At 37.7% G+C, this 22614-nt stretch overlaps 1 protein-coding gene across 1 annotated transcript in view; it reads right to left on the reverse strand.

Annotated features, from left to right (window-relative positions):
* Nucleotides 1-22614, reverse strand: part of LOC105263896 (dual specificity protein kinase pom1) — a gene marked incomplete in the record, with an annotated part of 87108 nt that overhangs the window by 2407 nt on the left and 62087 nt on the right. The window contains 8 exon segments of the mRNA XM_011300391.1: nt 1-1118; nt 1285-1414; nt 1516-1831; nt 2013-2151; nt 2234-2491; nt 2557-2770; nt 3223-3358; nt 12289-12438. Of these exon segments, the coding sequence (XP_011298693.1) occupies nt 671-1118; nt 1285-1414; nt 1516-1831; nt 2013-2151; nt 2234-2491; nt 2557-2770; nt 3223-3358; nt 12289-12438 (1791 nt within the window).

Genomic DNA, 22614 nt, shown 5'->3' on the forward strand with positions numbered 1-22614 from the left:
AAAAAAAAAGATAACTATAACAACAGTAGAAAGTTAATAGCGGAGAGAAATCAAATAATTCATTAATTACGATTAACTGTTAATTCTTATTATCGGAGATCTAAGTAAGACAGTGGTAGTTTAATATCACAATAAGACTACTCAGGCCTTGTGTAACTGGGGTAAATTCTCTCTATCTCCCCCTTAAAAAAAAAATCCCTCAATCAGTAATTTAGGGCCCTCGAACTGATGACTCGATTGTTATCCTCACGATTTTTATTCCCGTGGTTATTTCACCTAGCAGTCTTAATTAAATCGTCAAAGGTGATAATAATTTTTCATTAATCATCGATTCACCTCATCCCCGGGAGCCCTTTGGTCTCTAGATCTTGATTTTAGGCATCTCCACGTCAATATTTACTTTCAATTTCAATTTTTCTCACGATAATCATTCACCCTTACTCTCAGTTGGCCTCGATTACCCCCTCGTTTAATTTCTCGCACTGACATATCGTGGGGATTGAGCTGTCTCAGAAATTCAGTGAAACACACACGAATTTATCACGGGCTCATCGTGGTCCCGACGCAAGCATTGATTATTAACAAATTAATTCGATAAAGAGGGGTAAAAAAAAGCCAATAAATGAGTCGTAATTCAAAAGTGGCTGACACTGGATTTAGTGGCTTTAGCTCACAATATCGGTGGCAAAAATGTACCAGAATCATCGAGATTTGGATCAAGACTAGCAACAATGTCACCAGTTGATGCATGCCTCGATGCAGCTGGCTGTGTACCAGATGTCAATGCATGACTACTTGCACTACCATTTAATTTACCTTTAACCACCATTGTGCCATTATCACCGCTGTCTATTGCTGTTATCTTTGACACGCACTTGCGACCACGATATAGACGATAGAGGCTGTACTGCTGCTGTGGATCCTCCAGTGTTGTTGCACGTGGACGTGATGATACGTTGACTGATTGAGCGTGACTCGTTTGATTCGTTGGCTCAACAGCTGAGTTGATCATTGACGATACTATTGAGGAGACCATTGATGAGGCGTGGGATGACGAGCTGTTCAGCCACTCGTGGCGCATCGCCTCATCGGGGGTCATTCGTTTCTTCGAGTCCCATCTGCAAATGCAAAAACCATTTTTTTCTCTTTTTAGTCTTAATTATTCAAATTTTTAACGTCTTAATACAATTATTTACAATGAGTCAACAATTTTTTTGTACTTCAATTTTTAATATACTATTGGATATCAATGAAATTGGTGAATTGAAATGGGATTGAACTTACTCGAGACATCTGCTGACGAAATCCACAAATAATGTGTCATTGCAACGTAGGGCAATTGCCACTGTCTTGTTGCCAGGACGTCGTTTTCTTCCCTTGCTGTTGACTACACATCTTGGATTTCCTTTGGAATCTGGAATAAATGACAGAGATATTGTAATTAAAACCTCTTCCACTGACACTCGAGGTATCGATTTGATTGATTATACAGTGAAATAAGACTTTGACAATTACCGAAAAATAATCTGCGTCGAGTTGCCAGTGCAATGAGTGACTCGGGTGGAGGTCCCAGTACCTCCATGATGCATGCAAGTTGTTCAATCTCATTTTCACCAGGAAACAGTGGATATCCTGTGTACAATTCAGCCAAAATGCATCCAAGACTCCACATGTCAATGGGTGTACCGTATGGTAAACCCAATATGACTTCTGGACTTCTGTAGAATCTCGACTGAATGTACGTGTAAACTCTCTGATGACTGTAGCACGATGAGCCAAAATCAATGACTTTGATAGCACTGCTACCACGCTGCTTCAAGAGAATGTTCTCCTGCAAGCCATTCATATATTATTGCAATTACTTCACAATTATGCATATCAGTTTCAAGATAAATGGATAATCCAGAAATATCTCGAATCGACTCCTTTCACTTTACCACTTGGCTAGTGATTTCAACATTTTTTTCTATTACCGGGGTTAAAATGTTAATGAATGAATGTCAATGACTCACCGGTTTCAAGTCACAGTGGATTATCTTCTCTCGGTGCAAAAGTCGAAGACAATTTATGAGGGAATTTGCCAATCGACGAATCAGACTGAGACTGAATCCCTGGTAGTTGTTCTTCTTGATGAGTTCGTAGAGATTAAAACTGCAAATACAAATGATCAATTTATCAAATTCATTTAGTGAGTTTCATTGGTAGTCCCTGAAGAGAATTCATCAATACTCACCTCATGAGCTCAAAACTAATGCACAGATGATTTCTAAAGTAGAAGTACTCGAGCATGTGAATGACGTTGTGCTGCGAGTCAACTTCCAAATCCTTCTTCCTCAAGTGATCGAGAATTCTAACTTCAATGAGTGCCTGATGATGAAATCTCTTCTTGTTCCTGATGATCTTAATGGCAATGTGCTGTCCAGTCTTGTGGTCAAGTGCCCTAATTACCTGGCCAAAGCTACCCTTGCCAATAACCTCAAGTATCTCGTATCTGCATGACAAGTATTGAGTAATTATTAGAATTATTCATAAATCACAGCTGTAAAATTAAATTACCTGTAGGAAATATGATCGTGGGGAATTTTGTGGTAGCTACCGGTGTCATCGTCGTAACCGCTGTTCTCAGATCCCTCTTCACCATGAATTTTACACGCCGATAGACCCAAGTACCAGATCTCCGAGTATTTTTCAATCTCTGTACGCTCGTACTCGGTTAACCGTGGCCCATAGTACTTGGTGGCTTCTTGCGGTGTCATGGGCAATCTACGTCCTGCATCATCAGTGGTTAAACAAACACTTGAGTTTAAGTGTGGTAAATGGTGGAGGGAATTAAGGACAATTTGGGAATCAAGTGGTAAACCGAGACGAACCAGACGAATATCATTATATTCTCAATAACTCACTGAAAAATACGAGTCCATTTCATTTGTTAATAAACTACCTGAGGTGATTGGTGTGAATATTTATCAAGATATATTCATAAATTTAAATCAGTTAAAAAAGCTATTTTGTTTATGAATATTCGCGTTTTTTTAATGCTAGAATAAAACGAAAAATAGTTCAAGTTTTAATTTTTTGTTTGACCAAACGTAAATAGATAAATTAAATGTTTAATCAGAGAATAAAATTGGAAATTGTTAATTGTTATTACACCGAGTTAAATGAAAATGTCTATTACCTCGAAATCTCGTATAGATTTTGGAATAATTATTGTGTACTTACCATAAGCATCCTTGTGAACACTCGTGTTGAGTGGATCGTGCAGGGGCACATTGTGAATATTATTCGACGTTGAGTTATTAGCATTGTTGTCTGTCGTGTCTCGCGACGGTTTATTGCTGCCTAATGACGGTAGCTTCTGCAACAGGAATAAGAACACATCATGAGGTATGCGGTGCATTTAGCAGGGAGGGGAAAAAAAAAATGGGATTTTAAATGAAGATTATTCTCCTGGCGACGTGGAAATAACTCGAGACGACTGGGGCATTTATCTTTAGACCAATGGATTGATAATCGGTTTTTTTTATAGACTCGTGCCGAGGGCGACTTTATGATGGCTCTGGTGATACCCCAGGGCTTGATGCCAATGGAAAATCCTTTGATTTTTCCCTCTCAAGGGGTTCAGAGTATTTAAGATTTCAAGTTATGCATCACTTCACTTAATGTTTCAAAATATTTCCCTTTAAAAAAAACATATGCCCATCATTATTATTATTATTGAATTATATATATTTTATTTATGGAATAAATTTTTTCATGTGCCCATATGTGATGATTGTAGATTTTCCACTTAAAAAAATCGCATCGATTCTAATTCAATTTCATTAGTACAAATGAAACAAAATGTGAATTACCCGTGGTATCTAGACTAATAGTGAAAAATGTCAGGTGTATAAAGGACCAATGATGTTTGAACTGGAAAAGTTTGGCATTTGAGTTGGGTATCCTCAAGGGAAACAGAGGTTCCATGCAAACAATGTGGAACAAATTGCTCCAAGCCAGCATGAGGGTGTGACTTTTTGGTGAAACTAATAAAAGTTGAAGGGCAAAAGGTCATGACCGTTAAAGTTTCAAAAGCTTGTGAACTATATCAGAGGGATTTTAGGTACAATACGTGTCTAGTTAACGCACGAATTCACTCACAACACATCAGTAATTAATCCATCAATCATAACGTTAACGTTGTGGAGATGGAGATCATACGGATAATCCGTTGATTATTGAATCACCATCTGGACGGAGTAATGAACTCGAGTTAATAAAATTGTTATGAATTTTTCACTGTGTTAACCGAACAATTTCAATACTGATAATTCTCAGTGGCAATGCGGTTTACCTTGTGTCCAGGCGCATCTTTTGTCCGGGTACCTTTCTAATAATTTACTGTAGGTGCAGCTATACCAGAGACAACACATTTACATCAATCCACCTACAGCAACGTGTAATGAATCGTGTGGGTGTCGTTGACGCCGACGTGTACGTGTCGGTGTTGAGTAACAACAGGAGTTCGTTAGGAAATTATCGAGGGATTGTTCCAAAACGTCAATAACTCATCCTCGAGATTTAAGGATGTTATTAAAATTATTCATTACCAAATTTCAATTCTGTTTATCTTGATATGAATTGCGATGCATCAATTGCAATCGATATTTGTTTATTAAGAAATAAAAATGTGAAACAATTTTTTTTCTGAACATCCTTAAATACAGAAATTCAGTAATTGAAGTTCTGTTTGAACAGTCGATAACTCCGTACCTAGCGATGCAATTTCAACATGTCAAATCTCATTTTGAAGGATGAAAAATGATCTTCAAAATGATCTCAAATGAAATTGAATTTCACTCAGCCATTCTCGAGTTATTCGACACTGAAGCTAGTGAGTAAGAAAAGAAGAGTTGAAATTCATCGATTAAATCATCATTGGGACGTATTAAATCGATGAATATCAGTCGTATTACCCTCAACTGATCTCAATGACTCTCGTAAAGTGGAATGTGTCACGTGACACGACATATTCCCACCAATCATTATCAATTTAAAGAAGCATTCCGAGACAGATGCAGACGAATCAGCAGTTTCACGAGTGAAAATTGCTCCCTCTCATAAATAATCCGTCAATACTGTCACGCATTATATCATCAATCGAATCCGCGTGAAATTCAAGTCCTATCCCTCGATACCTCGACAACACTTCCGGTACAGAAATTGCCCCGAGGTTCACTGACTGCGAGAGCTCGAGTTTCCACGCGCTGGATAAAACCGGTGATTTATTTCCGTATCGAATTCACTACGTATCGATATCACTCCTTTTTTTTTCACGCCTTTTGGTTATTTAAATTGATAGAATTTAGCTCTCTACTTTTATCATGGAGCAACGATTGCGACACCAGTAAATTAACTTCTGCTTCAAGAAATTACGACGTAACGAGTCATCAGTGAAATTCCTAACTTTTTTCCGAAACTGCTATTTTGATAAATTATTTACTTTTTCATAACTCTGTATTATTTTATAACTAACACCTTCTAGTTTTTAAAGAATGACTCATTCAAAAAATTTTTTTTTCATTTGATGCAGTAGTTTTCAACAAAAAAATTTTCAAAAACGTTTTTGAAAAAACGTTTTTTCCCACTAAATACGCCCCTTAGCGATAGAAAAAAATCGATAATATCCTTCACTGTTCAGTCAATACGATAAATGATTAGCATCGAGTTCATGATTTGATACACAGACGATAATTAACAATTGAGTAACTCGGGATGATTTCCACTTCATCAGTTTGATGGACATTGGCTCGGGGCAAATTCTAACTTCTACCGTATAATCCGATATTTTCGGTGAGAATGGCCAGAATCCGAATTTCAGTAGATTGTGGAGTTGATGCCTATTTGTGGCCACGTGCCAACAGCATCCAGGGGTTTTCCTATCAAACTCAGTCGGATCTGAAAGCTATTTGTCGTTGCAATGCTGCATTGGTGTACTATCACTGACCCAGTTGTTCTCTACCTTCAGGTGCAATGATGTGAATCACTGTTGCGACCCTGAGGCTTTTATTCGAAATTTTCGGGATATTGAAAATTGATGACAGCAGTGATTTTGAAAATGTGAGTGATAGCCAAGATAATCTGGGATTTATTTATCACTGAGAGCATCAATTTTTGCTGAATTTCTCTCCTGATAAATTTCTCTTTTGCCCAGTAGCGAGTCTTCAGAGGAATGACAAAGTTTGGAGGGTAAAAAAAACAGTGGGAGAATTGTGGGTCCGATAAGATGAGAATAAATGGGGTTAACTCAGGTGGATGGAAAGAAATTCTGTCCCTTGGTCGAGATGCCAACCATTTATAGAGAAGCCGAGTGGCACGCAGCCTGAGGGGATAAATCCACTGTTGTACCTAAACTCGTTGTGGAGACGTTCCATGTAATGGAATATAAAAAAAAAAGAGAAATGGGACGACAGGGTCCAGTTTTCCCCTCGTCCTACGTTAACGGATGTGCCGGTTTGACGTAAAAGTCGACAGAAAACAGATTAATTCGCCACCACAAAAAATAAATCGAAATAATATCGAAATCAACAGATTAACCGACGATATCTCGGGATGAGGTGAGTGCAAATCGTGCACTTTCGGACAACCTCTGGATCTTTCCAAGACCTTGAAAATCAACCCTGACTCAATCAATTCGCTTCGTTAGGTCCGAAGATATCGCGGAATGATGGTTTTTTGTTGATGATTTTTCATTTTCAACTAATTGATCCCGTCGTCCGATAGATATTAATCGATTATCGATGAAATCGAGAAGCAAGTGTCGTTGGGCCTTGAGAAATCCGTAGAAAGGGAAAATAATACAAAATTCATAAATCAATCGGTTTGATTTACCATTCAATTGTCAATGATGAGTCTACAGAACTATTCAAACGAGATGTTATCGACAAAAAAACCTCAAATCACCTTCACCTCGGTTGCATTCGGCGTACATGCGGTAATGATATTGAATTTCAATACGCAGATGCATAACACCAAGACAATTCTAGCGGTTTAAGCATCTGGTAAGGACAGCACTGTTCCACCCAGTGATTGATAATCATTTTCAAGGTCACACTATGCCATTGAATTATTGAAAAAGCACGCGCAACTGCACCGATAGAAACGTCACGTCTGCCAAATAAACATTCAGTACAAATCCACTTGCAAAATACTCCAAAAAGAATTTTAGAGCGTGTGAACTTGCCGAATGGCATGGTAAAAATTCAATTTGCCAATTGTTTTTTTTCAGTTGAATATTGAAATTCACTCGAACCGGATACATATCCACACGTGCACTGAGTACACGTGTCCGTGACTGGATTTGGTATCTCAGCATTCCAACACGAATATGTGAAAATTTAGAACTGGAGGTGAAATACAGACAAAGAAGCGATTGACGTGTGATTTGCCTCGACCGGGTGTTTTTCCACCACCGCCTAGATTTTTCCTTGGGATTTTCTTTGTCTGTCCCGAGTCGACTTGGACCGAATCCAGAGAATGCAATGAGAATTCGAGGTAATGAAAAAACGAAGTACTCAGAGTACTCAAAAGCTCTGGTATAACTAGACGAAAATTGTGTATCGAAAAAAAGAGGAGATCATTTTGATAAATGAAGATTTTCTATTTATATACCATTTAGTGTATGGTAATATTGATTCTGATCTGTACGGATTAGATATGAATTTCAATGGATTTTCGGTGGGTGGTGGAATAATAAAACAGTTGGGCAAATAGTGTCGTGAGAGGATACGTGGAAGAATAAAAAACTCAAATAATATACAATTCTTAGCATTCATGCTGCCACGTTTCCATCCGTTTGTTTCATAGTTTCAGTTGGGGTCATTCGTATGCAGGAGTCATGCCTCAATATATGGAGATATGTGTCGGGACAACCGGAAATCACGTGGAAGATAGTGACGGAAGCCGAGTGTTTTCCAACACAGGAAAAAAAAACAATTAATAAAACTAATAACTGACGCGAAAAAGCAAACAATACGATTTTGCATCATAACAGAGGGTCTTCAATGGAAGATATCTTGGGATTGGCTGAGGGGAATTTCGATTTTAAAAAATCATTTTGAAGAAATCGGAAATACCTTTGAAATCATCACTCACTCGTTTTAATCGCCTCGTTGAGTCAATAGATATTGGCGATGAAAACATTACAATGGGGGGGAAAAAGTGGGAAATGGTTGCGTTAATCGGCCGTTAAATTAAGCGATTCGAAAATATAGAACTCATTTCCGGTGTGTGCGTTTCGGGTCATTGAGTGAGACCCAAAAGAAAAAACACTCACCGATGGAATGAAAATGGAAATTTTAATTTAGGGCACAGGACGGTTAATTATATCGAAATAGTCGACGCCCTAGTCGGTGAGGCCCAGATATTTAATATTTCCGTCCGGGGGATGAATTTCCCACGTTTTTTTTTTATTATGCAAGGGCTTAGGGGGACTTACGATGATATGATATAAATAGAAATTGGTTTTTTTGTGGAGGGGTAATAACCTACCGTGCGATAAAGAAACCGGTTACGAGCGACAACTCGGGGTTTTTGCTGAATTAGCATTTAAAGTGTGTGAGGAGAATTATTTCAATTATCAGAGTTTTTTTTTAATGATAGGTATGAGTTCGTTGATGATTCAGGATAGGGGGCTCGGTCAATGCTGCAATTAATGCGACTCAATGTCACCGGAGGAGATAATAAGTTCCAATTTTTTGGGTCATTGAAATAAAAATTATCCCATTTAATCATCAATATCTTCTGACCAAAGGATGCGATTTGAGTGAATCGAAATTCATTTCAAAATTCGAAAAAATATCTCCAAAATGGTAAAAAAATGGAAAAAATCCGCTCCACCGATCTCGAGATATTTCCATTGAAATTTCATAGTTGTTCTCGTTGGATTTATTTTCCGACCAGATCTGCCACCGATTGTAAATAATTTGTAGATCACATTCGAGATTACTCCGAAAAGCCGTAAAAAACGATCGATAGGACATTGACCGCGTACGAATTATCCAATTTCCAGTGAAAAAAAAAAACGGAGAAAGAAGAATTTTCGACCCGTCAATTCCAAATTTTTAATCACGAAATAATCGCCATCAATTCATATTCATCTCGATACGAAATCGAAAGAAAGTGAGGATGATACGCACTCGATGCAAATGCGATAAACTTTCTCCGAATTCATGATGAATTCTATCGAAAGTCAGAGAATATATCGGATTCTGAAGAAAATTGTATAAATTTCCGTGCGAACTCGAGGATAAAAATTCGCATTCGACTCGACTCAAGTGTTAATCTTTCATTATTTCAGTACCTGCTTGTTGAAAATTGTACGCATCGGTACAAATTATCCCCTCCTAATTATCGATTAGCTAGTATTGAATGCAGCTAGGTATTTGATGTATTATCGAACAAACCTCACCACCCATTAGATCCAGGAATGCATGGAATAGGCACTTGGATGGAATACAACGCGTTGTATATACGATATGTGCAATATACGTCGTCGTTCCCTATTATATCCCTAACGGTAAATTCAAAGTGGTGGGAAACACATATGCCAGCATCAGAGCTGTACATCAAAGTGTCACGATGACCCCTGGACTGTCCAAGACCCTTCCTTGATGACCACTAATTGATCAGTTCTGAATTAATCTATAATATCACGCGGAGAGAAATATCCACAAAAAATTTACCAGTCTCTTACCAATTGGCATAATCCACTGTATTGATAATAATTTATGTGTAATCCATTAAAAAATCACTCGAGTTGCGCGGAATATTTACAACGCAAACCGATTAAATTTACTACTGGCATTACCAATGTTCTCGGGTGTTCATTTAGTTATTCCGAATGTCATTTAGTTATTCCGAATGTACTGGTGAGATAGTGAAATATTCGTGGAAGCAGTGGAAATTTTACTGGACTGGTCATTAATTTTTCAGTGACTGATGCCACACTTCGTTCAATACCGTCAGCCCTCGGGAATTTCCGTCGATCGGACAGGATACGATTGGGTCCCCGTGTGGGCCCATTGTACCCAATAAATAAACGGAGATCAGAGCTAGGAAATTTTACTGGACTGAAAATTAATATTTGGGGTCAGGTCGCAATACTTCAAATTTACTGGACAGTCCGGTCATTTTTCGCGCGATTTCCGTATGCATTTTTTATGGAAATTTCTCTCTGTGTGTAGTCTGATACGTGTAATAGACGGGGAATTAATCCAGAACTATCAATGAATAATCATCATTTATTTGGAGATGTCTTTACTGATTCATTGCTCTAGGTGAATAAACCCGTGAATTTAGCCCGGTCGATGACATACAACTGTGGCCTTGCGCTCTCCAACCGTTGTATAATTAAACAGAGCAATGACCACAATTTTCAACAGTATTGCGGATTTAATTTCTCTTTAATCAACAAATAGTCGAGGTTTTGCGAAATTTATTCCCTCAGCGAATAGTTAACTGAATCGTTTCGATTTATTCACTATCTGATTTCAACGAGTCGAGTTTGAAAACCACTTGAAGTTAATCTAAAATTCTCAACAACCCAAAAATGTTTAATACATCTATCTCAATTCCCCGAAAATATCAAAGGATATTAATGAAAATAATGATAATACAAAAAATGAGAAGAAATGAGAAGAAATGAGAAGAAATCTAACTTCGATCTAACTTCGAAAATGTGATTGATCGATTAATGAAAGAATTCGACAGATTTGAATTTCTCGTTCTGCACTCGCAGGAGAATTAGAAGAATAATTATCCAACTGGAATAATTAATCGGAAAGTGAGGACTAGCGCATGACGATTGATGGAAAAATGACACGTGAGACAATGCGGAGTACTCGGATTACTCGGTGGAATAGCAATTATAATTATTCGATGTTGATGACATCGAACAATCGATTTATCGTACCGAAAGGGTCGTTATAATTATGCAACTGCGTCACAGGCTGTAAATTCGTGCTGCACTGCATGCACAATTGAAAAATAAAGATAATGAAGATAATGACGAATTGATGAGAAAATAAAATCCAACCGATATTATTTCAAACTCACTTGTCCCCAAAACGATTACCAAATCCCTTCATAAATCTACACGAGATTTCCGGAGCGATAACCCAAAATCAAAATTCAATAAAAAAAAAAAGAACCGGTGATACGATTTATCGTGACAATTATCTCAACACGATCGAGATACCGCTGACAAGAGCGACCTGATTCCATCTCAATTCAATCCGACAAACTCCAATCCATTGAAAAAAAAAATATTAATGATCCATTCAGATGAAAAATGAATTTAAAAAACTGAATCGTAATGAAACATGAGAAAATATCTCACGCAGCTGCAAAGGTATTCGTTACACAAGACGCACAATTAGGAATTACAGTACCACTCATACCATTTACCGATGCACTGAAGTCTCTCTGTTTTCAATTTGACTTCTGGTACTTTCTAAATTCACGTATGAATTAGTCAGCGTTAGTTGCAAGACGTAGAAATAAAGAGCGAGTCATAGTCGCGTTAACGGATCGTTGAGCATCGTACGTCATAATTCTCAACATTGCCGACTGTTTTTCCACCGAATAAATCACAAGAGCCGAAAATTCCCGAGAAACACAATATAAAATCCTTCAAAAGTATTCATAGAAAATGGGGATAAAATTGATTGAAACTAGTGAGTGACGAATTCACTTGAGAATTCAAATGTTTTCCCAGAGATCGAAGAATTGATCTCTTACAAGAAAATTCATTCACCATTTTCTCCACTGATTTACCGATAAAATCATTTCCGCAACGAATTTTTTCCGGATGTCGATTGAATAAAATGAATAATGGACATACGAGGTTACGTGAACGTAAGTCATCTCCTTGAAAATTCTCATGATCGATCTGACATACATTCCCCATGAGTCTTCGTGATGGCTCGAGGTATCAGTGGGTGATAGTTACGTAAAATGTACGTTGTAAATATACAACAAGTTGAATTAATACTGAGGTGTGGTTAGAGATACACCACCGATTATTAACGAATATTCGACGGGACAAAGATCAATCCAATCGAAGCGTTAACAATTGTTTGGTGAATCCAAAATGAAGGTATACGAAATAACCGAGTAGACTCAAGGCAACAGCAACTAGCAATCTCGGTTAATTGAGGGAGTAATAACCTCAAGGACCTCCGACAGATGGTTTATTTGCAATGGATGCTAAGTGCACACTTTCAATAATAATGTTCACTTGCTTACCTCGTGCGATGCTGGATTTTTACTCCTGTTTCCATTGGTCGTGCTGATGGATGACAGCGCAGTCAGGGTAGCTGATCCCACACCACCAACTGGTTTTCCACTGACCTTAGTCCCACCGCCATTGACATCCTTGTGCAGCGTTCCAGGACTCTGAAATTATTACCAGATAGAAGAATATTATTATTAGATTATTGATCAGGACAACTGATGAACACTGCAAGATTAAATTCAAGAGTCTGCCCTGCTATTGTCTCTTGGTTTAGAGTAAAACATCCCACCCTGTTCCGAAACAATGGGACGCACGATAATTGTTTTGGAACTCAAGACACTTGTTCACATTAATTCAACTTCAGTGCACTAAGTAGTTAAAGGTATGTCATTATGAGAAATAGTTTACGAGATAATATTGTCTGTCAAGGTCTCATCACTGGATAATTATGGGGTAATTATTGGACGGATTGGGAATAATTGTTTTATTTGATTGAATGGCTTGGAACCTTTCTCTTGTTCAATCCCAAGCATTCACCGATTATTTCTCGAACTGTCGGATAGCTTCTCATTTTGTTGATGACATGGAACGACTGACAGACGATCGATACTATTTTCCGTTATCGTTGCGCAGTTTTTCTTTGGGTACTTTATCGGGAGATAAACGCTTTCTAGAGCAGATAATTCGTGAAAACAACGTATTGGAAACCATTAATCGTCGATAGCTCGAGATCGGCTGAGTGGAGTTTGATGATTTTTTCTTCATTTTGAAGGTATATCTTCAGGGGTGAAAACTCGTTTTTGACTCGTGAAAATTGGATCATTGGGTCAGGAGATATTGATGATTTAATGTGATTCATTTTTTTAGCTTTTCCAGGAGAGACAGTAGAATTGATGATCTTCATTTGCGGATGGATCGAGATCAGCTGCATCAATTTCGAGGAGTTTAACTCATCCTCGAGAGTTTATTTAGGTCCTCGGACTGAGATTTGACGGGTGGAAATCGGATAATTGGGTCGGCAGTTATTGATAGTTCAAGGGAGCCACTGACATTTGTCAAGTCTTGAGGAATTGGTATTTGCCGAAATGATCTATTTTCGTGGTAATGAACGTTAATGAGCGAGTCTAGACGTTAGGGTCAGGAGTGGCATGTGAGAACCGTTAGATTTAGTATCCAACTTTCGATCTGTTCAGTTCTGTCTCTAAATCAATGATGAACGACGAGTCACTCAATTTTTAGGACTTGTGGTTCGTTGATTGGAGGAGTTTGGTTTTTAATGACATCGACTCGATATTTCCATATTTGTCCATTGTTTTTTGGGGTCAATCCATTCGGAGTGAAGGTATTCTTCGCTGAGTAAGGTGAGGATGGGTAGTGATAGGCGAGATGATGCCTCATTAATTAATTCAAGGCTCTCTCTTGTTTCCCGTGAACAATGAGGGAATCGATGACTGAAGGAGCTTCTTGGAACTCATCATCCTCAAGATGACTGAATCCAGGAAATGAGAGCAGAGGAACTGATCGCTGTTACTCCGATGAGAACAAACGGATTGGAGAATATTTATTTATATTGCGATTTCTACCGCTTTTTCTTCGAATTTTATACCAGTGAATTCCACGATTCGTTGGCACCTGGCATCAGCAGGTGGAGAGAGAAGATATTCTTTTTTTTCCTTCCGCTTCTCTCGTTGAGATTTTCTTTTTTTTTCACACTTCAACAGGTCGGCAGGTGCCCACTAGCCTTCCATCTGCCAGATTATGCTGAGAGCGTTGTCTATGGCAGATGCATTAAATCTTGAAAATTTGGCAAACTCTTGTTTTTCGCGTTGTGGGTCATCGATAGTCAACAGCTGTTGGCTTAATAGCACTCGTATTTTCAACACCTGTCTTCTGATTGGATGCAATTCATTGTTTGAATTTTCGAAAGTTGTGGAGTTGAGGAATTGAGAAGAAATTCTCAATATTAGCTTGGCATATTGAGCTTAATTTTCTATTGATCTCTTATTTTTTTGGGGTCATGCAAACGCATACAACCTGTTTACGACGACCGGTCCATTATCACTGATAACCGTTCTCTCAGAAGAAGGTTATCGAATTAGAATCAATTAATGCAGTATGGGTATGATGCCAACAGAAATGTACATTCATGTGACAAGAGTGTAGTTTACGCACGAGAAATTGAAACACTTGGACTTTATTTAGGCCACGAGTCGATTATCGCACGCATCGCGGCGTGACAGATGAAAATTACGTCTCACCTATAGTTCTCTATCAGTGCACGAGTGAATTTATCATAGTCGATAATACCTCATTTATTTCAGGATCTATGAGAGATATCGAAAAAGTTGTGAAACACTTTTTTTAGTACTCATTCCAGACTACAAAAAAGTTCCTACAAGTTTTTTCATGATCTCCATATCTCTCGAGATATTGACGTATCATTAAAAATTCCGCAGAAATAAATTTTTAAGGCTCCGTTCTCGCTAATTATCTCGTTACCTGAGCAAGACGGAAAAATTTCAGAAAAATCTTTCTTATAGCTCTTGAAATTCTCTACAAATGATTTCTCATATATATTTTTTGTATTCCCCATAAATTCTAAGATATTCTGAAAAAAACTAGAACAAGATGTGAATATTTTTCAAAGTTTCACCGTTCTATTTCTTCGATTAGAGAGTGTTTGCCGAATACAATCAGGCGCGATTACAGAATAAACTCAGGAGTGTTTCAGTGTCTTATCAAACAACATTCAAGCAACTTCCAAGTAAGCCCAAGTAGATACAACCATCTGATGAGAGTTTCCCGTTTGATTTAGCATAGCATTAAATCCACTGAGGACAACACTTGGATTCAGACCTTGATGTTATTATTTCATGTCCAAGCCAGTGGTTAATTGCTTTTTCTTCTCAACAAATACCGTTCCCCCGATTCAATTGTCTCCGGGTACTTTTTTTATCATGGCATTTTTTTTATTGCACTCGGTGGGAATACGATGATGGAATTATTATCTCGGCGAAATTGACTTGCGGTTGATTCAACGGAATCCCTACACCGACCTTCAAACCCTGACGTCATTGATCATTTTTTACTTAAATAATTGAACAACATGAGAAATTGCATGAACAAGAGAATAAAAAAATCTTTCTCTCAACTTGAAAAGTGAAAAATAATCATCTGTTACCACCGGATCATTCAAATATTTCATTTGGACCGTTAATACGACGGGGTAAAACGGATGGAGAACATGTGGTTGAGGGTTTTACGTGATTATTCAGATCCTATCGTGCAACCTGTTGTTCTCGGGATATTAGAATTTCTAAAACGAATTTCCCTTCGTAAATATGAGTTCCGGGGGGTCGTGTCTTTTCAAATTTATGCAAAAATTTTATCGATGGATCTATGGCCGGTTGGGCAATACACATGTACGACATACGTACATTTCGCAAATGCGCTTGGAAGTTTAACCGTCCGTCGCTAATGCGTTCAACGGTTTTCTCCGATCGATGCAGCACCGCTCTAATTGGCGCACTCGTGAAAACGAGAACCGCGAGTGTTGGCTCATGTCTCGCGATTTATTTTCACTTTGTTCACTTTTCATTGTCCCATCCGTACCTCTTCCGTACCCATTCCCCCAGGCGATTTTTTTTTTCAAATTAAATTGCAGGACGATAACCGCCGAATTTACCGTTTAACCGGTGAACTATTGGTTCTAGGAAAAAATATCAATAAACGTTTTTTATTGTAAATTTAATGATCTAGCAAAAAGTCTAATGACATTTTCTTCGGGTACCGCTCGTTCTCGGAATATGTCAAGAGGCGAGAGCTAGTGATGTAGTCGCAAAAATTACTGATTACTGGAGAACAATTTTATAATTCAGGTTGTACCTGGATTGCGGTGGGTGTTAGAGGAAAATGTGAAAAGAGATTTTACGTCGGAAATTTAGGGCTTCAGAGGAAAGTCTAATGACACTTTGGTCTGAGATGTTGGGTTTTTGAGATATGGCCGATGATGTGGGGGATAAAAATGAGATTTTTTTCTCGTTTGTTTGGATTTTTTTGGAGGACCTTGCCAAGGGCTTTCGGGATGTACGTGGATAATACAGGCATAATTCAGCACTGAATGTCTTCATGGTTGACTCGACAACAGGGTCGACAACGTGGCGACCACTCTGGTGTCTTACTCGAGTCCCCTTGAAAGGTCTCCAGCTGGAGGAAGTGTCTCCACGAGTGCGCGTTAGGGCACGACGATGGGCTCGTCAGGGACTCGATTGCACCCAGACGTTAGGGTATTATCTAAGCCTCGAGTTCCACGCTTGACCTATCATTTATTTCAATTCAATAACAAAGACCTTCATTTTCATCCATATTCTCGAATATCTCATCTCTGCTAATCTAATTAAAATTATTAATTACAAATGTCAATGACCAACTCACTAGCCCATGGAAAATCCCGAAAAATTATTGAACAATATCTTTAGAGGAATAATCAATTTATCAATTAAAAAAATTATTCTCCTGGACAACTGCGGATTTCCATAGTCAGAAAAATGGTGAATGCAATTGATAATTAGTGTTTTTTTTTAAATTTTCATGGACTTTAATGTAACGTTCAGTCGAGGCTTAGATAATACGACGTCCATGATGGAATGGAATAAAGAATTGTGAGAAATTTCGCAAAGTTCTTGGGTAACTCCAATAAAACCATACCTCCTCTTTAAATCAACGTCCACAGGGCAAATTACCCCATGAGTGCCTCAACATTTGTTACATACAAAAGGTGGATCGTGAGGTATGTCTGGACGCGTTTGCGTTTTCTGAAGGTAAAAACCCCCCGAGCAGGAACTTTCACGGCCACGAGGCCCCCCGACGACCTGGTCACTAACATTTTCAGGTATAAAGAAGAGGTCGAGACGGCTGAATGAGAGGAGAAAAAGGATAGAAATGAGAGAAAAAAATAATACGAGAGAAAACGCACATCTGCGGAGCAAATGGGGCCCCGGGGACTCACGAGATACTTCAGACGGAAAAAAATAAATGGTCTGTCGAATTCGAGGTGCATCTACCTCGTTGAATTATTATTGTGAATAATAAATAATGAAATTCAATTTTAAAGCCGGATGAAGAATTTTCATTTCACTGCGGAGATGAAAAATAATTTGACCCCAGAATTTTTAAAGCGGAGAAACTTATACCGGTTATGAATTTGGATAAGCGTGTCTTATGACTTTTTTTTATTGACTCTTGATGGAGGAAACATATTCAGATATCTTATCGACGATGGGAATTTAATAGAAAAAATCTATAAATGGAATATTCGGGATTATTGCTGCTAATTCCGTTAAATCTCGGGAATCATTCGTTTTAAGATAAAAATACTGAAGACCTCCCTCGAGATTGATTAAATCCCCGACAAAAAATGTCTGTTGATATTTTCTTGTAAATCCGATAGTTTCGGAGATTAATTGAAAAATTCTCAATTATTCGTATTTCTAATTGTTTCAATTAGGAAGATCTTGGGTAAGAACGTGAAATCGTTTGAGATAATGAAATAAAAATAAATCGATAAGATACATTCGGATATTTGAGGAATGTAACAGCCGGAACCACATCTTGATAAGATGTAAACAATAACAGAAATCCGTAGCGTTTGCTATCGAAACGGAGAGATAACTGAACCTCGTAATGCAAACAGAAGATACTTTATGAAAATGTAGGAATACCGAGATGCTCTGGGTAACTGGAAAATTGTTAATCTGTACCCATTCCTTTATCTCACGTTCGGGGAATATTTTCATGTGGGGTGAGAAAATGTGAGAGAGAAACTGGTGATGTGTTTCTTGGATTTTCTCGACACAAGCCAGCTGTTCCGAATCAACACGACGAAAAATATTTCCCAGGATACCCTGAAGGCTTTAAATGACACGTACTTAATGCACTTTCATGAAATTTTCAGCTCTTTCCGACTTGATTTGAAAATTCAAAACCGATCGAATACCAAAACCAATTCACCTCGACTCGCCTCGTGAATTCCCGACGAATATCTCCGAAACCAATGGAGATATCGCAATTTCCATAATAACCTTATATGTAGAGCGTATCGATGCCCATAAAAAAGGTAATAACAAAAATTTTGCAATCTCCCTTGGATTCCGAGATATTCAGTGAAAACCGATGACCATTGAAACAGAGTTAAATCGATTTTTTTCACCGACTAAGTAATAACTCCGTCTAAAAATGAAGAACTCATGTTCTTTTTATTTGTGGCAGGGATTTTTATCGGTTGCAATTTCATAAACCACGCAGTAACAACGAGGAAAATAAAGAGAGAAAAGGAATTGTTAATTTTTTCAGTTTTAACGATAAAATTCTGTCCATTTGGAGGAGGTCGAGTTATTTTATCTGTCATAATTCCTCCCATTTTTCTTCGTTTGTAACCACCCACCCTAAAACAACCGAGTGCCAACGAACTAGACGGGTTAATGCTCCAAGTGTATTTAGGTATATACACACGTGTGCCTCTTTCACATGATTCCTCGTCTGGTTTTGATATACTTTCAACACGACATGCAGCCATGGCCAAGTGAATCCATTGTTCGTTTGTCAATTTCACATTGTTCACAAAGTGGCTAGTCTAATTCCCTGTCAATCAGCAAAATCATAGGACATTGTGCACCCAATGAAACAACAATGAAAGAAAATGGGAAAATTGGTTTTCCTCTTTTTTTTCTCAACAAAAGACAAACCCCATGAAAATACATTGAATATATCTACTACAAATATTTTTACATTATTATATTTTAGTATTAAATTTTCATTATCTGCAATTCATCCAGAGTAATCTATCGATTTTTGGGGATTTTGAAATTTAGTTTGAGAATGGAGAGTCATTTGTTTAAATAATTAATTGGAGAAATAAATAAAGTGGGTATGTAGTTCCATGGGGGAATTGTCAGTGCTGATTATATTGGAGGATATTTAAGAAAACAAAGAAACACTTCCTGTTTTTGATATCATAACAGAGTAGATAAATCGGTGGCATTAATGAAAACATTTTCCTGTTGTGTATTTTCGAGTGTCTGAGGATATTCATCTTTCCATCGAGACGTAAACACAAGAATTATCATCGTGCAAAACCCAAAAATCGCTCATTAATCCCTAGAATAAACCGCCTATTTCCTATTAATTCGAATCGCTCATTTCCACATAAAATAATTCCTCCTAATTCCATATCTCCCGAACGAATATTTCGATTTAACCGATAAAAACGCATTCTAACCTCGAGAAATTACCCAAAACGTGGGATAAAACCGTAGGAATTTCACTCCAAAAAATTCTAGTTATCGATTAAAAATCGTTAATTTTACTCACGTTGTAGAGAGACTTCAGCTTGACATGATTCAGAGCTGGTACATCCACCATCGAGCACTTCAGTAAAATCGTTGTCGTTTGACTTGGCATTTCAATAATGTAAATTGAGAAAGAACAAAACTAATAGAAAGCACTCAACACTGAATTAACCGACCAAAAATCGCGTCAGAGAAATAAAATGATAGAAAATACAATATCCTTGGCAGTGGATTTGGCAGTGCCTCGATATTTACATTCCGTCGTTATCTGTTGTCACTTCACACTGACTTATCACTCGATACCAATTCCTCTCATCACGGAAGATTTAGGAAAATTTTTATATTATTATTTTTGATGGTATGGGTCTGTTGTTTTGATAGAAACGAGGGAACCCCGAAGGCTCTCTATCGCCTCGCGGTGACTGACTGACTGCTTTTCACTGGCAGTCACTTTGAAACCCAGTGGAATTGTAAGCACCAATCCCCTCCCTTCAAACCAACATTTCTCTCTCTTTTTCTCGGGATTTTCTCACTTCCTCCGGGTTTTATTGTCTAGTTAGACTCGTCGGGTTCAGAGAAAACATTGTGGTAATTCGGTGAAACCAGTACATTATAGTACTAGTGCGTAAAGTCACACTTTTTCGAATACACATTCCGCGGATTCCGGATAACGATTTTTTAAACTCAAATTCGTTTCTCATTTTTTCGATGGGTTTTATTGTCTAGTTGGGCTTTTCGGGGCTAGAGAAAATAGTGGATTATTTTACTAGGGGGTAAAGATACTAGATTGAGAGGAAAGAGACTTTTGTCAATGAAATTTACTGAATGAGACTAGAAAATATCTGAGTACTTCCGGACAGTATTGTAGTTTAGATTATTTGAATAGCACAAAAGAGTGTGTTATTTAAAATTGAAAAACAAATATTTATAATGAGACAATACTAATTTATATGATTATAATAATTGCGCTGGCAGTGAAAGCCACTTATCAAATAAAAATTTGAAATTGAAATTTTCTTTCTGTGCAAATCTATTTGTTTACGCGAAATCTCTCACGAGTGAAGGGAAACGGTGGAATATTCATGACTACTTTTTGCAAAGTAAAATGCGAGATACAAATAAAGTTCAGTAAAAAAAATATCTGAAATAATCGCAGATATTTCTTCTCGAAAAATTACTCAAGTCATTTCCAAGGATTTGACATTTGACGGAGTTGAAATTTCAATAAATTCTGGACAATTCACCGATAAAAAATTGCCAAATTTTTTTCCAACTATCCGAGAAAACCGGCGGATCCGTTCGTTCTTTTAGGAATAAATACTCGTAAAAAATCGCAAATCTGCATCACGCGAAGACGATGAAAGTGCGTGTAAACAAAATGCCCGTTGATTTCTCGTTAACCGTTATGTACATGTCAACATGAACCGTCTCCGTTAGGATGTCGGCGCGTGTAAAGTAACCGTCAATTTAAAACGTTTATTATCCCCGACGGCGACCAAAAAAGTGTGAAAAAAAAGCATGGCCACGGGATAAAAATAAAAAAATAAATAAATAAATGGAGGGACAAGGTCGTAGGTCTCTCGGTTGCGTTAACGATATCATTTATTTTATTATTATTATCATTTGGCAATTGAGCTTATCTAGATGCTTGGGACACTTCTCGGTAAGTTGAATCAAGATACTAAGAAAAACGGAGTAAATTGATTCCCGTGGCTACTCATCGGTAATCGAACATCATCGACGTTTTATTTTTCTTTCTTCTCGGAATTGACGGGCATTTTTTTTACAGCAACGATGAATTACGATGTGGAGGTGCAACATCTGGTCGATTTGCAATAATGGGAGGTGAGAGGAATAACGAATGAAATATCAGTGGGGTATGAAAATTGCGATATCTCCTGACTTAACCCTGCGATTTCGGCGGATGAATTCTCATTTTCAAGCTTGAAAAAATACCTTTGAAACGAAAAAATAAACGGCGAATTTCACTGTGCCGTTATTGAGATATTTACGATTGAACATGACCGACTTTATCCCACGCGTTGCAATCATCGAATTCGATTCTGTTCCTTAATTATGAATTGATTTCGGAAACTATTGGGTTTCGCAGAAAATGTGTAAAAACTTTTTTTTAAGAGGATTAAATTTCCCACAAAAAATGTGAAATGACTTCCCCTCTGGATCCACTCTATATCGGGATAATTCAGGGGTCAACTTCGCGATAAATCGAATCGAGTCGATTTTTTTTATCCGATAAATAAAACTTAAACAATAATCGCGTGGAATTCGTGCCGATGATTCAATTGCTCAGCAGAAGGCAGCAATAGCTGATAGCTCATATCTAAATAAAAATTCAAAATTTTTCAATTCAACTATTTTTCACCATTTGTTATCCCCAGGTCAAAGTCTCGGAGCATCGTCTCGATGAACTCTCGTTTATACCCCACGATAGGACACGTATCTTTAAATCGCACTATTACGTGGGTATTACGCATTGAATTAAAGCGAGAATTAAAAGTGAGATGGGTTAAAAATAATATTTCACGACAAGACCTTAACCCCTGGGGATGACACCACAAATCAGCCGATTATCTAATTGCTCTATCATTTCTCCGACATCTCCCTCAAAAATAAAATGCAATAAAGTCAACCGATTTTCTAAAAATTTATCATTTTAGACTTGGGTAAATAGCGAATAATTAGCAGTATGAATAATCATCGGAAGTTGTTTAATTCAACAAGTGACTCGGGTATGACTGGACCCCAATCATTATTTCATGACTAGACTTCTGTCATCTGAGTCATGCGTACGATAATGCGAATTCTTGGTTAAAAAATTTTTTTTTTGATTCAGAAAACCTGTTCGGCCGTGAAAGTACAGTCTAGCCATTTCCGTTTCGTTTAAGGACATGTTTTATTGACATTCCAGGGGATTTTTTAGACTTGAGATTGTTGGGAGACCAATGAAGACATGAATTTCACGTTTTTTTT

This window comes from Fopius arisanus, unplaced genomic scaffold, assembly GCF_000806365.1.
Source record: "Fopius arisanus strain USDA-PBARC FA_bdor unplaced genomic scaffold, ASM80636v1 scaffold00017, whole genome shotgun sequence".
Taxonomy (NCBI): Eukaryota; Metazoa; Arthropoda; class Insecta; order Hymenoptera; family Braconidae; genus Fopius; species Fopius arisanus.